Below are 15,719 nucleotides of genomic sequence, written 5' to 3' on the forward strand. Positions count from 1 at the left end.
TCTTTTAGTCACTTGACTTAACTCAGTCAACTTTATATAAGAAGTTGACCGTAATAATATCCATTATTGACAGACATATATTTATTTTTTGTTTATTGGAACGAATATGAAAGTTGGTCTTCATTGTTCACTTCCCCGAATTTTCTCTTTGTGGAAAATAAGGCGTTAGAAAGTTGCTAAAAAGCCATTCCAATTGGAATTTAGAAATCATAATTCTCTTCTAACATTTTTTTTTTTTTTTTTTTTTACGTGGAAAATTTGACGACCAAGGTTTTTCTAAGAAAGTTTTTTTCTCAGTCGTTTTATTGGTTTTTCCTTCTAAGACAGTGTTTTCTGCAATATTCCAAGAATGGAGTCGTCGTTTTGAGCATGTGTAGGAGACTGTAAATGGATTTTCTTATGAGCATGTGTAGGAGACTTTTTATATTCATTACCCAATTTACAATCAACCAAGCATAACCAGCCAACCCTTCCTACCTGATCTCTAAAATTTCAAATTTGGCACCATCTGCAGTCAACGCTTTAACTTTAATTGGAAACTACCACTTCAATTTCTATATTTCTATACATTATTATTTTAATTTATTTTTTCGATGAATAAAACTCAATTCTATGTTCATTTTTATAATATTCTAGATGCTGTCTAGAAGACAAGACCTTTCTCCTTTGTAGTCCACGGTTCGTACATGAAAAGAGAAATAAATTACATTGACTATACGACTCATCTCTTGCACGCTGAATGGATATTTTGTGACAATATTTAAAAAAAAAATGCATAAAATCCTTTAAACTATTAATTAGATACCAATAACACTCCCAAACCATATAAAATGACAAATAAATATTATAAATTCTGCAATTTTGTCACTAGGTGGTAATTATCACCGTTGTGATCTATATTGATTAGACAAAATATTAATTTGTTGCATTTAATGTGATCTATTTTTTAAAACAAAAACCGAAGAAAATAAAGTTGAATAGTAGCCTTTTAAATTGTCTTATAAACGTGTTGAACCCACCAATAATAGGTCACTAATAGTAATAAATTACATTTTTATTTTATCATAAAGTATATATTTAAATTGTCCAATCTTTCTTGTAATAAATTATTAGTTATGACAAATAACATTCTCTATTACAAAATAATAAAGCATCCTCAAAATAATATTCTTTTTTTTTTACTATTTATTTTTAAAAAATTTCCTTTTAAAAATAAAGTTTAAACAAACTTTTTATATTAACTTTTTAAAACAAAAATGACTATAATTCTTTAAACATAGAAAACCAAATTTACTATTTATTTTTATATTAACACAAATTTATGTGTCACTATATAATATTTAAAAAATAATTTATATAAAATACAAAGAGGAAATATAAGAAAATAAATCGAAAAATAAATAAACATCGATCATGAATAAAAAATGTTGTTAAGAATCGCTTTAAAATTTTATATTTATTTTAAAAGATGCCATCGTTGAAAATATTTTTTTTATTTTAAAAAATTTTAGTGAAGACGCTTTATTTATAATAAATAATAGTGGCGCAATAATTATTTCGAGACAAATATAATCTAATAGATTATTTACGAGCATCATTAGTTAAAAGAGAATTTCTTATATAATTCATACTCTATTTCAAATTTTAATGCGTGCAAGTTATTATTAATTCTGAAGGCAAAGATCTAAATGGAATAGAAAACGTACGTTCATTATTTATTAATTCTACAAATATTTTATAGCACATATGCGTATTATATGGTACTTATATAACCTAAATAAAAACTAAACGACTCTAATAAAACAAAATTTTAATAAATGGTGTTTTGGATTCTTGGTTTAAAAAATGTCTTCATATAATTATGTTTTTACAAGGAAGGAGAAGAAGAATGTATCATGTTGATTCGTCTTATTGAAAGTATATTTGGTATATAGAAAGAATTTTACGGAAAAAATAATTATAATAATAAGAAAAAGGCGCAAATCCCATCACTGCTATTAGACCGCAACTTTCCAACATTCGCATCATTTGTGTTCCATCAATCACCGTAAATGGAGAAACAAAGTGTATTATTGACCCACCCACCCCACAAACCCTAAAACTATTAAAAAAAAAAAGAAAAAAAAAAAAGAAAAAAAAAAGGAAAAAAAAGTGTGTCCTTAAACTAAGCAGATACTGATTGAGACTTCTGTCGGGGCGGTACACGGAGCCACATCTTCACCGTGTCATATGCAGTGAAACCAATAGCTACCGATGGAACAATCTGCCAATACAGTTCAACAGCAAATCAGTAACAAAGAATAGGAAAACGATATCATATTTGCTCAAGTTTCTCAAAATGAGATTGATAAAAACAAAAACATGCAAATATGATAACCAGTCATCAGAGAACTGTGATTTGAGCCCAGTATTCGAGCAAAAAGCAATCACCTTGATATAGTTTATGCTTAGGCCCGCAAACAATTGCCTCCATCCTTGGTTCCGCACAATAGAAGTAAGTCCGTCTAATGTGTTCTTGTATCCAGCATCACCTTGACCTGAGGGTAGCAGATTTCCAACCTGCCACAACATCCCACAGCTACTGTCAAACTCCTAAATTATATTACTACCTCAGTGCCAACACATGGAACAACTCCAATATGTCGGTTCTGACATCATCATAACTAAAATGTAAAAAAATAAATATAAATTGAATGTCGCACGTTCTCTTAGCTGTTTTGACAAGAAACAGATAGCAAATAAAATGTATTTCATTTACATTGCTAAAGTTATCTTATCCAGTTAGCATTTCAAATATAAAATCTAGCTGCTAACCTAAATCTACAGACCAAGTGACATCAATAACTTGTAGCCCTTAAGGCTACCCTTTGCATCACACTTCATGCGCCCGATAAAAGATCTATAAGATTTATGGAAGTCAGGAACTACACCAGTTCCATTCTACTGAAAGTATAAGAGACTAGTTATGAGGCAATACCTGCATTTGCCTTCTAACAACATCTAATGGGTATGTGAAGGTCTGCCCAAATAATCCAGCTAGAGCTCCACATGAAAGACGCATTGCAATTGACTTTTCATACTCTTCGGGAACATGCCTCTTAAGTTCCTCGTATATATAGAATTTTAAACCAGCATAAGGGAGTATTCCAGTAAGTGTTGGGCCTGTTCAAAGAAATTAAAAGCTCAAAATGATTGGCATACCTAGAATATCACATCACATAACAAGAGATGAACTCCCAATTAAAAGTCTTCATCAATAACGAAAAAATGCAACAATCACCAAAACCAAACACAGTGAGATAACAACAATAATGATAAAGCAATCATCAAAACATATTTTTAATAAAAATGAACATGGCCACAAAAGTTAGTGCCACAACGAAACAAGGGAAGCACAAACATACCTACACCTCGATAAAGCCCACGAATTCCTCCTCCTTTGTATACACTGGAAAGCACATCTTTTATGCCCCTATAAGCAGTTTCAGCATGAACGCTTTTTGTAGCATACTTAAAGCTTCCTCGGGTGTCTACAACCTATACAAAGCCATAAATATGGAACTTATTAAAGAAATCATCAATTTTAATATACAATCTCTCTCATCCAGGTATGTAGCATCTTTTAGTTCAACAATTAGACCTGAGAAGGCTAAGTTCACTATAACCAAACTATCTGTGAGTATATATCATTTAAATTGTAAGCAATAAAAAGGCAAAATCAATAAAAAATACTACAAGCTGACATCTAGATCATATGCTCAATCCCTCAATTCCTTAAAACCAACTCATTCTGGAACATGATTAAACAACATAACTCACTACAAGTAATAAATGAAGAACAAATAAACAAAACTTCTAAAACAGGATAACATTATTTGAAATGGAGTAGCATATATGAAATATGTACAAGATCCTTTTCTAAGACAGATCTAGACTAGATATTAACTGAGTCAATCCAGAAGTTATACCAAAACATTAAAGAGAAAGGCCAAAATTTAACCAACACAACAATATTAGTTAACTGGATACATTAGCATGGTTAAGGTAAAAGAAAAGCTTGATACTGACCTGATAAGCAAGTTTAGTACGAGCAAGGTCCAAGGGGTACGTGCATAAAACTGCTGTTCCTCCAGCTGCTGAACCAGCTAAAAGATCAATATGAGGACCTGAACCAAGGTTAGGATAATTATTCAAGATCCAAGTTCGATACTGCTCGTATGTCATGTAATGCAAGGCTGCATAAGGAACAATTCGAATGACACTTGCTCCATTTCCCCTACATGATAGAAAACATGTTGAAAAAATTTCGTGGGGGACACATGTACGAATAAGAAAAGTAAATTCATCAATTCCAACTTACTTATAGAACCCTAGGGCACCTTCATGCTTCAACAACTTCTTCAAAGATTGGCACACACCAAGAGAACGGAACCCGTCTGTCCTTGTCTATGTTTGTCCATGCATGCAAAGACATGATACACATAATGAAAATCTAGGATATGTTATGGAAGGAACAAACAAGCAATTGCTACCAAGCATAGCAACTATCTAAAAGAGCAAAATACCCAAGTAGACTCGAAGAAAGAGAATGAGAAAGCATGTCTATAAACTACCAAAACCAAAAACAATCATATTTAAGAAATTAACCAGTCAGCTGAACTTATATTTGAGAAAACAAATCAAGCTGCCCATTTATTAAATCAGAGATGTACTATGTACTCAATAAAGTCATCACAACTAAAGGTAGATGTGGAAGGGATCGGTTGGGGTGCATATAGTCGTTCGTTTTACCTGCAGTAATATTTTGATCCGTTCAAGAGGTGCAACAGCAGTCTTAGCAAATGCGCCAGCAGCACCTCCAGCAATCAATTCCTTAACATAAACAGGCATAGTATCAATGTAGGAAATCTCTTCACGGGAGGATGAACCATCAACTAATCCTGCCACGTTCCCGGACAAGGTAGACCTTTGTGCAGAACCCATTTCTAATCACTCCGAACAAATCACACAATTCTAACGAGAAAGCCTTCGTTAATTCGATAAGTATTTGCTATCCACTCTGCAGCTTGAACAACTCCTTATCCCATCTATCTCTTGTAACAAAAAACGAGAACACTTTTTGTTCAAAGGGAAGCCAAAAAGGCCTGAGAAGTCCCAGAAACAAGTTGGGCACGTTCACAAGCCGATTTTCCTCAACAATAAGATTCAACATCCAAAGAAACACAAGGAAGCTGACCTACAACACCAAAATGCCAAAAAGCCCCTTCAATTACAATGACAATTCCATAGATCTATCACAAAACCCATCGATTCCAAAGAACTGAGAAGTACAACAGAATACGGTGATCGAAAATCAGCAAACAAGATCATAAACAGTCACGGCCCTTGAGTTAAAGCAACAATCTTTATCAATCTAGCGCAAAAATCATCAGTACCCACCAGACCCAGAAACAATCACAATGGACCGAATATTCAAAACCCTATGATACAAACGATTTTCCAGGTAAACCTAATTCATAAATTGCCGAAACGCAAAGAACGATTTGAAAAAAAGAAAAACGGAGAAAGAAGAATCGAATATGTAGACGAAACCTACCCAAAAAAAAAAAAAAGATTGAGAGAGTGAATGGGTTTTAGAAGTCAGAGAGGAGAACAGGCACACGGAGTATATTGAATTTCGAGTACCCGTTCTCCTTGGCAGTCGGAAGGAGGAGAGGAGGTTTCCTGGTTATTTCCTAAACTTTTCTCCGCTCTCTTTTCTGTTTCCACAGGGCGCTCAGCTCTTCGGTGTCATATGAAATTTCAAAGGGGTATTTATGGAAGAAGATACGCTTTGCTTGCTCCGGGTTAAGAAACAATGACTAGGCATCCGTACACGTGGCACGATCTTAGAGCCCTTTTCAAGGATTTCATTTTTACGCGCGTGGTTGGGTTGGGTATCATCTCGGAATCCCCGTGAAAGCGGTAAATGTGTCTGTTTGTCAGCCTCAATTTCACATAAACGTGACCCCCGAAGGAGGTGTGTTACACGTCTACACCCACAAACCAATATTAACACAATTATTAAAATAAATAAATAAATAAAAATTATACCAAAAATAAAAATAAATTATGGCTTTTCCGAATTTTTATAAATAATAATTAATAAATTAAGGGCATCATATTTAGTCTGCCTCTTCTTTTCTCTTCTTTCTGGAATTACCAAAATGTAATTGTTCTCTCAATTAACCTGAAAACCATCAATCACAAGATCTTGGTGATCAAAACCACCCCAGAAAACTACAGGAAAAGAAGCCCTTATCAACGGGTATTGCATTATTTTATTGCTCAATAACTAATGGCTTAATTAGTACCACATCAACATGCACTTCACTCTTTTTAATTAATTATATTGCTTTCTTTAATTAATTTATTTTTGTTAGGTAGTTAGTTGGTAGATTTTCCAAATTCTGATTATTATTGGGTTTCAATGGAGCCTTGCATTAGGAACAAGCACACAGTAGGTCCCAAGGTTGAAAGTGGTGGTCTTTTTGGGAGATTCACTATGGTAATTTGTAATGATTTCTGTTACACTACTTTTGTTGCTTGCTACCTAAGAAAGTGCAATACATGCTTAATGTGTGTGCATAAAACCTTCTGAATGCTTATAAACTCGTCCTATCCGGGTAGCCCAGCCCAGTGTGGGTAGAAGCTCTAAATTCGAGTCACCTATCCAAGAGTTTAAAGAAAAAAAAAAAAAAAAAAAAAAAAAAAAAAAAAAAAAAAAACAAAGAAATACATATATATATATACACACCCCCACCCCTCCCCCCCCCCCCACACACACACACACTTAAGAGAGGATTTGATTAATGGGGTTGTAATTGGTCTTAGGAATTTTCTTTTTGGATTGTGCAGATTCTGATATCACTACAGGCGAAAAACTGTCTTTGAAATCTGTTCTCATGCTTGCGGATCAGATGGTAAGGATTGCATCTAATGCTTGTGGACTTTGCATCTTTGAATTCTTACTATAGACAGTCTCTTCTAATTAACTTAAGCATGCTCATCAGATCGATAGGATTGAATTTGTCCACTCCAAATCTTGTTTACATCGTGACATCAAGCCAGCTAAGTTTCTTATGGGAAGGAACACTCGTGATGATAAGGTTGTTCTTGTTTCTTTTTGTTCTATGTCAAATATTGATATTGGTATTACTATCCACATTGTAACATTTGAGTTCTTAAGAGTGCATGTTTCACAGAAAAAGGTCTTCATCGCAGATTTTGGTTTAGCTAGAATGTATAAACGTCCTTCAACCGATGAACATATACCCTGCAGGTCTGTGGAGCTCTAATTCCAGTCTTCAATAAATTACTATTACCATCATGCCAAAAGAGTTCAGTCGATGATTGATCTTGATTAGAAACATTATAGTTAATTATTCTTGTTGTTCTGCTGTTTCCATAATATTAGTGCTTAATTGATTTCATTACGTGGTTCTTGGCTTTGCAGAAAAATTAACATTTTTGTTGGAACTTCAAGCTTTGCAAGCCTTAATGCTCACTTTGGTATCGCTACATTTTAATTCTTTTAATTTGGCAGCATGAAAAACTTTCATAATTGATGTTTTTAGCCCCACCTAGCGCTTATAACTTTATTTCCTGTAATGGATAGAACAAAGCCGCAGGGATGACTTAGAATCCCTTGGATATGTCCTTCTATATTTTCTAAGGGGCAGGTAATATCAGTGGATACCTTATTTATTTATTTGTTAATTCCAAATCTTATTGTAATTCAAAAGCCCCTCCATTGGCAGTCTTCCTTAGCAGGGACTGCAAACAGGAAATTCTAAGAAGAATTGAGAAAAGGTGAAAGAAATAAAGATGTGCACACCTATTGAGGTAGCACGAAATAGGAGCCACTATGGATGTTTATTTGTGCCTTTGTTTCTTTCTTTCTTCATTGTCTGAACCCATACTGTAATTTCATGTAACTAATTCACCGTATCATTTAACAAAGTGTTGCGGTTAAAAGATTTTGCCTCTTATTTGCATTACTGTCGTTCACTGCTCTTTGATGAGAAGCCAGATTATGGTTATCTGAAAAGAATGTTCAGTACTCTCTTTTATCGCAAAGGCATAGATTTCTTACATGTAGTTAATAAGTGATATAACAGTAGTATCAAAGCCACAGCAGTCATATTCCATGTCAAAAACAACATATTTTTAGTATGTTAATTATTTTTTTTAATTTTTTTTTTCCATACTTTGTAAGATTCCGATTAGATTATGTGTTTGCCTGGACCATTTTGAAGCACCAACAATCAATTCTTACTGATTCTCCTGAACGAGTTAAGTGATTTTTCACATGTTTGATACATTTTTTTCTTTTCTTTTTTCCTTCGCGGCTAAAATGCTGTATCACATTTTGATTTGTTAAAATCACTGATCCTTTATTGATAGGGCCATTGTGCTGAAACAAGCAGTCAGATATCCCGTTCCATAGCCAGTGGTAACAAAATGTTCAATAGTTTTTCAATATGCCAATCTTTTCTCCATCTATGTGTTCTTATTTCTCTTTGCTTTTTTATCAAGCACTCGTGGTGGATGTGAACATTTTCTTTGTTGACAATCTTATATCTACAAGTCAATTTGATTGCACAGCTTAAATTTATTATTATTTTGCTTGAACTATATTACTAAGAAATTCATCTTTGTTTTAAATGTGTAAGAAATTTCTTCTTCCACTTTTAATTCTTGATTACAAAATTTTTGACTTGGCCATTCTGTTGCAGATGGAAAAGAAAATAAACCATATGGCAAATCTAAAGTGCACGATTCAAGCAGTATATCAAAAGGGCAAGGGATTGATGCTGCTGACAGCATCATAACAAGAGCGAAGACTCCAGAGGAGAAGGTTTCTGTGATGACTAAAGAAGATAGGGTAAATTATTATGACATGTTCAAATTATTGTCATTGTTAAAGTCTGGTGTATTTGTTGTGCAGACATGGTTTTCCTTCTTTATGTCCTGCCTACTTTCTATTTTCCATGAGTGAAAGATGCAATGATCAATTGTGCAATTATGAAGCTTCAAGCATACAAAACAATCAAAAGGATTGTCACGGCAAGCCAATGTCTCCAGCAGCTGTGATGATATACCAAAGGCAGGTGCATCATGTTTCAGCCGCCCTCAAACACAGATCACAGAAGCAAACCTTAAAGGAGCCCATAACACAGATAGTGAGCAAAGAAGCCCTTCCAGCAGGTCATCGAAGTCCAACGTCTTAGTGTCTAGCACCAACAGATCCAATATTCAGAATCATAACTGCGTTACCAACAGGTTGAAATTCCTTTGGTTGCATACTGGTGTAAAATTTATGCATTGTCTGCCTAGGAAAAAGTGTGGCAAGCCGTGTTCATATGTTAAGTGACCTCATAATCTAGTATATATTACAACCAATTTCAGATCGAAAATTTTGTTTTTGGATTAGTTGCAAATTTTTGACCTTAAATTAAGTTTAAAATGTTGATTTTCTATTATATAATCACAATAGTTAATCTTGCACAGAACTTTAGAGGCCTTTGTTGTAGATGTTTCGGCTTTTGTAATTTAAGGGCATAGATATTCTGATTGAGAGTTTTCCTAAACATAAAAATATGTTCTTTTTTTTTTTATAGAATCCGGCCCTGGCATGGATGTTAAAAATGCTAAATCACAAATGAGATTGATCACACAGTCAAGAACGAAGAACGAAGAACGAAGAACGAAGAACAAAGAAGAAAAAGAAATAAAGAAAATATTCATTCTCTCATCCCAATTCAGCCGAATTGACCTGATTAAAAACGAAATATCTAACACCAGATACAAATCAGGACAACATAATTTAAATCAAGAGAAAATTCTTGTCTCATTTCTGGAAGTTTTAGCTTTTTTCTATTCTAGTTGGTATTTGGCTGGGAATGGTAATTGCGTCTGGATCAATGAAGGAAGATTGCCTAGAAAATGATATCGAACTCGCTGTTCTCGGGTGGTATGCAGATATTTTCTTACCTTGTCCTTCATAAATCACAGCTTCATCTTCATTTGCGACTTTACATTTCTCACCTAGTATGATTGTTTTCATCCAAACAGAGTCATCAGCCTTTATCTTCCCTTTCTTGTGTCGACCATTATCATCCTTCTGGTCCCCATGTCTTGATACAGACAAGCTTCTCGGGACTTTCATGCTCATGTTTATCTTCAGTTTCCTCTCGGACATGCACTTAGAGATTTGGTTGTTCGGAGAAGTCTCTCCCATTAGCTTCATTGCAGGAGGAAGTGGTAGTTCTTTAATTACTGGGTCTGCTTTCTCTGTTGCATTCTCTGTTTGTGCATTTTCCGCGGCTACATTTGGCAACGTTGATGGCGGATTAAATGCAACCGACTTGTCTTCTGCTGCTGATGATGAAGTAGAAGACTTTTTCCGAGATCGAACACCGCAAAGACCTGTTATCATAGCAATTGCAGCGGCCATTCCAATGGCAAGGACTAAGAAAGATAGCACTGGATGAACCAAAAAGCTCTCATCCAATGGAGTTTTCCTTCCCATTACTCAAGACATCTAAAATTTATTAACTTTTTTTGATAATGGTATGGAAATCGTTTCTCTGTTTCAACTCTGTTTTTTTTTTTTTTTCTTTTTTTTTTTTGAAGGGGTTTCGATTCTGTTCTTGGGTTTATTGTTTCCTTAAGTCGGTTTTGAAAATTTGACGTCCAAAAGAGATGCCAGAGAGTGGTGTTGTTCTTCCCCCAGAGAAAATTAAGAGTTCTTTGTTTTTTGGATATGGAATAATGGACGTTTTAGTTAGTTCTTCAATAAGTATCCGAAACAGAATGCAAAAACTTAGGGATTGAGAGGAGAGAAGAAGAGGTGAAGAGACAAGAGTTGTGAATATGTCATAATTATCGGTCTTCCTATACTTGGAAAAGCCTATGTTTTGACAGTTATGGCAGTTAAAGTTTCAAACTTTCAACCCTAAAATTATTAAAGCACCAACATTATATGTCCTTTACCTTTCGTACTCACCATTAGTCATCCTCAAATAATTTGACATAAAAATAAAAAATAAAAAAATGACAATATTTCCACCGAACAAGTTTCTGGAGTACCAACATCTAATACTATGGTGGGACCCATTAATATAAGTGTATTAGAGATGGATCTCATTAGTGTACTAGAGTTGTTACTGTTGGGTACTGTAGATTATTGCCTTTCCACCAAAATCTTCTTCTGGGAAACTGGAAATTGTAGCATTTTTGTTTTTTATTTTTATGAATATTAATTCTAGGAAGTAGGCTTATAATTTAATTCCTCAAGTTTGGCATGCATTCAATTCATTAGATTTTATTTATGCTGCAAACTTTCAGCCCCAAAAAAATAATTCATCTTCCACACATGCATATGATTTGGCCATTAATGCCTCTGTCATTTTCACTAATTTTGTTCGGGCCAATTAATAGTTTTGTCTCAAATAGTTTATTCTTTGAACTTTTTCAAAGGGAAAAAAATATGTAAGAAGACATTTTAGTTAGAATGTCACATCAAATAATGAAAATTAGGCCGAGACCATTTTTTAAAATATATTTTTTATGTAATTTTTGAGGTTTTTTTTTATATGTATTGAATTAATTGGATTGCAATTAACATTGTACATTTAATTTTGAATTTCTTTTTTCTGTTCTAATGGAATTTTCTTTTTGCTTCCATTTTACTCTAATAACATTGTTAAAAAGCACCAAACGTGATAACTAGTTGTCAATAATATTCTTGGAACAAGGAAGATTTTAAAATCATGGAAACTGTTCTGTAAAATTAAAATGTTATCTTTTTTTTTTTTTCTTTTTTTTTATTTACGAAAATTAAAATGTTATCTTAATATATAGAAAAAAATATAAATGTATATATAGATGAAAGTCAAAGTCCACTAGTGGGTGGGAGTTACCATTTGTGCTCTAATCTGAGTGTGTGCTAATCTGTCTTTCTCTCAATCCCAACTTTTTTGTGAATAGAAATTCTGATTGATATTTCTTCTGACTCGACAGAGAAAACTCATAGTTTATTTGATTATTTTAAATTTTTTCGAAATTTATTTAATTTTCCATATTCATAATACTTAACAAGCAAGTGTTAAAGCCGACAAAGAGACGTTGGATTAGAAAGGGAATGGAGCATGTGGGTTTCCCGGTGCTTCACTCGCCGGATATATAAGACCCATTGATTCTCGCATTTGGATTGTCTAATACACCGATTAAGGATCAACCCAGATTGTCTTTATAGAATCCCTCTCTTATTTCTCTTCTCTTTTATTAATTCTTCAAAGAGGGAAAAAAGAAAAAAGGAAAAAAGAAAAAAAAAAGAAAAAAGGTTTTTGTAGTTTTTGCAAATTAAAGAAAGTTTTTTATTTTTATTTTTTTGGTCTTTCCAATGCTTTCGGATTGATTAAAGATATTATTAAATAGCAACTGTCAATGGAAGAAAACAAAGCAAGAAGCAAGTTCAGGAGGATTTGTGTCTTTTGTGGAAGCAACTCTGGTCATAGGAAAGTATTCAGTGATGCTGCTCTTGAACTGGGCAATGAACTGGTTTGCTCGTTTCTTACACTAACTTTGCTTTGACTTTTATTCGGTTGTTGTTGGTGGTCTTTCAAGCACGTACCGTTTTGATGATTTTTTATTTAATTTCATTTTGCGGTGGTTGGTGCTGGGTTTTTGATGATTTCAACAGCGTCTTTTTGTTTTTTCTGGGTATTCAGATTGTATTTTGGCCTGGGCTTTCTGGCGTCAAAACATGAGGTTTAATGCTTGTTTTGTATTTCAATTGAAGAATTCCAAAAAGGGTGTTTTATGTCTTGAACAGGGTTTGTTCCGTTTGATAATGAGAATTTTATTATTCTAAGATTTCCCATCAAGAACATTAACTTTTATACGCTGATTACCCGTAAATTGAGTGTTCCATGTACTGACCAGGAGGGTATGATATGTTTGATTATATTTGGTAATATAGGTTTTTGGCTTCTATGATTGGGGTTTCTTTTAAAGAACTACTATGTGTGTTACGTGTCTAACTTTATGAATTTGGATTGCAGGTGAAGAGGAAGATCGATTTAGTGTATGGTGGGGGAAGTGTCGGCTTGATGGGTTTGATATCCCAGACAGTGTATGATGGAGGTTGCCATGTTCTCGGGTATAACTGGAAATATGCCTCCTTGAGTATATTGATTGCTATCTTTTATTGATAATTCTGTTTTCTACTGCAAGAAAGATGTTCTTTTAATCACATTATATCCCTTCATAAGACTTGTAACTGCTTTTTCTTGCAGGGTGATTCCCAAAGCTCTCATGCCTCTCGAGGTACCTTTTGTTCTCGGTTCATGTTCTTATTTTTCCTCCATGTTCAATATACCTAACCATCTTGCTCTTTTCCACTTTTCTTTTCTTTCTTTGTTTTTTCCTTAAGTTCTTTTGTAGCCAACATTACAAAATTTAGAACCATCTGACACTTGTAACTATGTTTTGAAAATCAAGATTTTCATAGCTTTACAGTTGTTCTTTCAAAGCAAATTCAAGAAGGGAAAAATGTATATCTACATAGTCTTTATTTTTGAAGTTTTCTGTATGGTGTATGCTAATTTTAAGCAGCGCTTGTTTGGGAGAGAAATCTGTATAGAAAGTAGTAGTGTTTTGTTGACGATTGAAAAAAAAAAAAGATTGATTCAATTGGTACAACGTTATGCATAAATTGACAGATATCTGGTGAAACTGTTGGAGAGGTACGAACTGTGTCAGACATGCATGAGCGTAAAGCAGAAATGGCTCGAGAAGCTGATGCCTTTATTGCCCTACCTGGTACTAACACGGTTATAGAGAATTAATTTAAATAATATTCTTGAGAAAAGTGCAACGATCTTTATTATCTTTATTTACTTACACAATTTTACATACATTGTTCTTAAAGGGGGGTATGGAACAATGGAAGAGCTGCTGGAAATGATCACATGGGCCCAACTTGGCATTCATAAAAAAACTGTAATATACTGATCTTTGTTGTTGAAGTTCTTCAATCTGCAATAGGTTAACAGACTTTTAACTAGATTTTACTCTTTACAGGTGGGTTTGCTAAATGTGGATGGATACTATAATTCTCTGCTTTCACTATTTGACAATGGTGTTGTAGAAGGATTCATTAAGCCTGGTGCTCGGCATATAGTTATCTCTGCTCCAACAGCCGAAGAACTTATGATAAAGATGGAGGTATTTTCTTAACCATGCCTTTTTCCTCCTGTTCATTAAATTGATTTTTGTCTTAATGTCGAAAGTGCTTCTTTTGTAAGAAAAGGAAAAAATTGCACGGCTGTCCTTCAATGGCAATTTCTTGCCTCTGAATGGATGGACAAAAAATAAAGAAGGATAGTAGTTGTCCATATCAAGAACTTTCTAATTTTCATCAAAACATGACTAGGTTTCACATTGATTTTAATAATGTCCTGTTTAATGAAGTCACTAATCTAAACTTAAAATTACAAATGGGTTTGGAAGTAAAAATCTATCTGTCCTGGTCACATGGCTGCCTTTATTTGCTATCGTAGTAGTATGCAGAGAGGCGACGACATATTTCAGATACCTACTTGTCCTTTTTGGCAAATTATTTGTGCTGCAATATTAAATGAAGGCCAAATTGATGGTAGAAGTCCCATAAGCAGGATTATGGGAGATTTTGGTTAGAATTGTTCTTATAGGCAGATGGATTGGATTTAGAGAGCGAGGGCTTTAACATATTTTAAATATCTGATCTTTTATTATATTTTTGCAGCAATACACTCCTTCCCATGAACATGTTGCTCCTCATGAAAGCTGGCAGATGGAACAACTCGGTAATTATCCAAGCCAAGAAAATGCGAGGTGAAAATTGTTATTAGTCGATAGGCATTTTCTCTTCCTGATGTGATTCATTAGTTATCAATGTTTGACTTGTGTAGAAGGATCCATTTACATGGGACCAGTTTTTGTTCATTGCAATGTGTTTCTATTTTTCTTTGTGATTTGGATTCTAGCAAAAATCATCCTGGCTGTTTTTTGGTTCGACGTCAATTGGAACACTATTCCGTCGGTCATAATTTTCTTATATCAATTGTTAATGAAATAAGATGCTATGACATGGAAAGAAAGAGAAGTTGTAGAACAGAATCCTCAACTTCAAGTGATTGTTATTGTTGAGATGGTCCCACGAGGTAGTGAGTTAATTGGTGTAGTTGATAGGTGAGTTGAGGACAACTTAGACTTTTGGTGAAGTTTATTGAACTCCAAGAATCTCAAAGCTATTCTGGATGGATTCTTTCTTTTCAAAGTGAAATGAAGAGTGGGATTTTGTGATGTGAAGGGGAAAGTAGGCTCACTTCTTATTATATTATTAATTTGATCCATCCATTACAGTGTGATGAGTTTGTGCAGTGCCGCTTGTAAAAATCAGTGTGTAAGTTGATTACAACTGGAAAACACATCCTTGCTTTTCTAAAGCTTAATGGACTAGGAAGTTGAAATTTTGATTCTAAGAGTTTTATTCCCCTTTCCGGCCCTCAATATTTCTCTCTCCCTCATGGTTTGAACAGCCATTTAGAGGTCCCACAAAGATGAAAATGGGGAATTTATTTCACCTACGTCATCTAAATATGGATATAGAAGTTAGAAGTGGGTTCGTA

The 15,719-nt window shown here is 34.0% G+C and overlaps 3 protein-coding genes across 18 annotated transcripts; 2 read left to right on the top strand and 1 right to left on the bottom strand.

Annotated features, from left to right (window-relative positions):
- Positions 1–1,975: 1,975 nt before the first annotated feature.
- On the bottom strand, positions 1,976–5,790 carry LOC107420134 (mitochondrial carrier protein CoAc1). Its single transcript, XM_016029022.4, has 7 exons — positions 4,792–5,790; positions 4,361–4,446; positions 4,069–4,276; positions 3,405–3,537; positions 2,978–3,162; positions 2,431–2,559; positions 1,976–2,263 (listed from the first exon to the last, which is right to left on the bottom strand). Exons 1-7 carry the CDS (start codon positions 4,981–4,983, stop codon positions 2,165–2,167), a joined length of 1,032 nt encoding a protein of 343 aa, XP_015884508.1. The 5' UTR covers positions 4,984–5,790; the 3' UTR covers positions 1,976–2,164.
- A 662-nt stretch (positions 5,791–6,452) lies between these two features.
- On the top strand, positions 6,453–9,800 carry LOC107420034 (uncharacterized). Of its 16 annotated transcripts, XR_009638910.1 has the most exons (8): positions 6,792–6,962; positions 7,053–7,148; positions 7,245–7,321; positions 7,496–7,551; positions 7,658–7,721; positions 7,800–8,494; positions 8,778–8,899; positions 8,990–9,458. XR_009638910.1 is itself a non-coding variant. In XM_048475242.2 (6 exons), the coding sequence occupies exons 2-6, from the start codon at positions 6,945–6,947 to the stop codon at positions 9,038–9,040; spliced, it is 510 nt and encodes a 169-aa protein (XP_048331199.1). In that variant the 5' UTR covers positions 6,453–6,547; positions 6,898–6,944; the 3' UTR covers positions 9,041–9,458. The 16 variants fall into 16 exon arrangements, 8 of the variants coding, with proteins under 8 accessions (XP_048331199.1, XP_048331202.1, XP_048331205.1 ...); XR_007241369.2 differs by having other exon boundaries at positions 7,496–7,721; XR_007241370.2 differs by having other exon boundaries at positions 7,658–8,494.
- Positions 9,801–11,950: 2,150 nt separating this feature from the next.
- LOC107420079 (cytokinin riboside 5'-monophosphate phosphoribohydrolase LOG8) lies at positions 11,951–15,062 on the top strand. The gene is made up of 7 exons (XM_016028944.4): positions 11,951–12,606; positions 13,110–13,207; positions 13,344–13,374; positions 13,770–13,869; positions 13,979–14,049; positions 14,131–14,274; positions 14,834–15,062. The coding sequence occupies exons 1-7, from the start codon at positions 12,493–12,495 to the stop codon at positions 14,924–14,926; spliced, it is 651 nt and encodes a 216-aa protein (XP_015884430.1). The 5' UTR covers positions 11,951–12,492; the 3' UTR covers positions 14,927–15,062.
- Positions 15,063–15,719: the final 657 nt, after the last annotated feature.

The sequence above is a fragment of the Ziziphus jujuba genome, chromosome 5, assembly GCF_031755915.1.
Source record: "Ziziphus jujuba cultivar Dongzao chromosome 5, ASM3175591v1".
NCBI classification, from domain to species: domain Eukaryota; kingdom Viridiplantae; phylum Streptophyta; class Magnoliopsida; order Rosales; family Rhamnaceae; genus Ziziphus; species Ziziphus jujuba.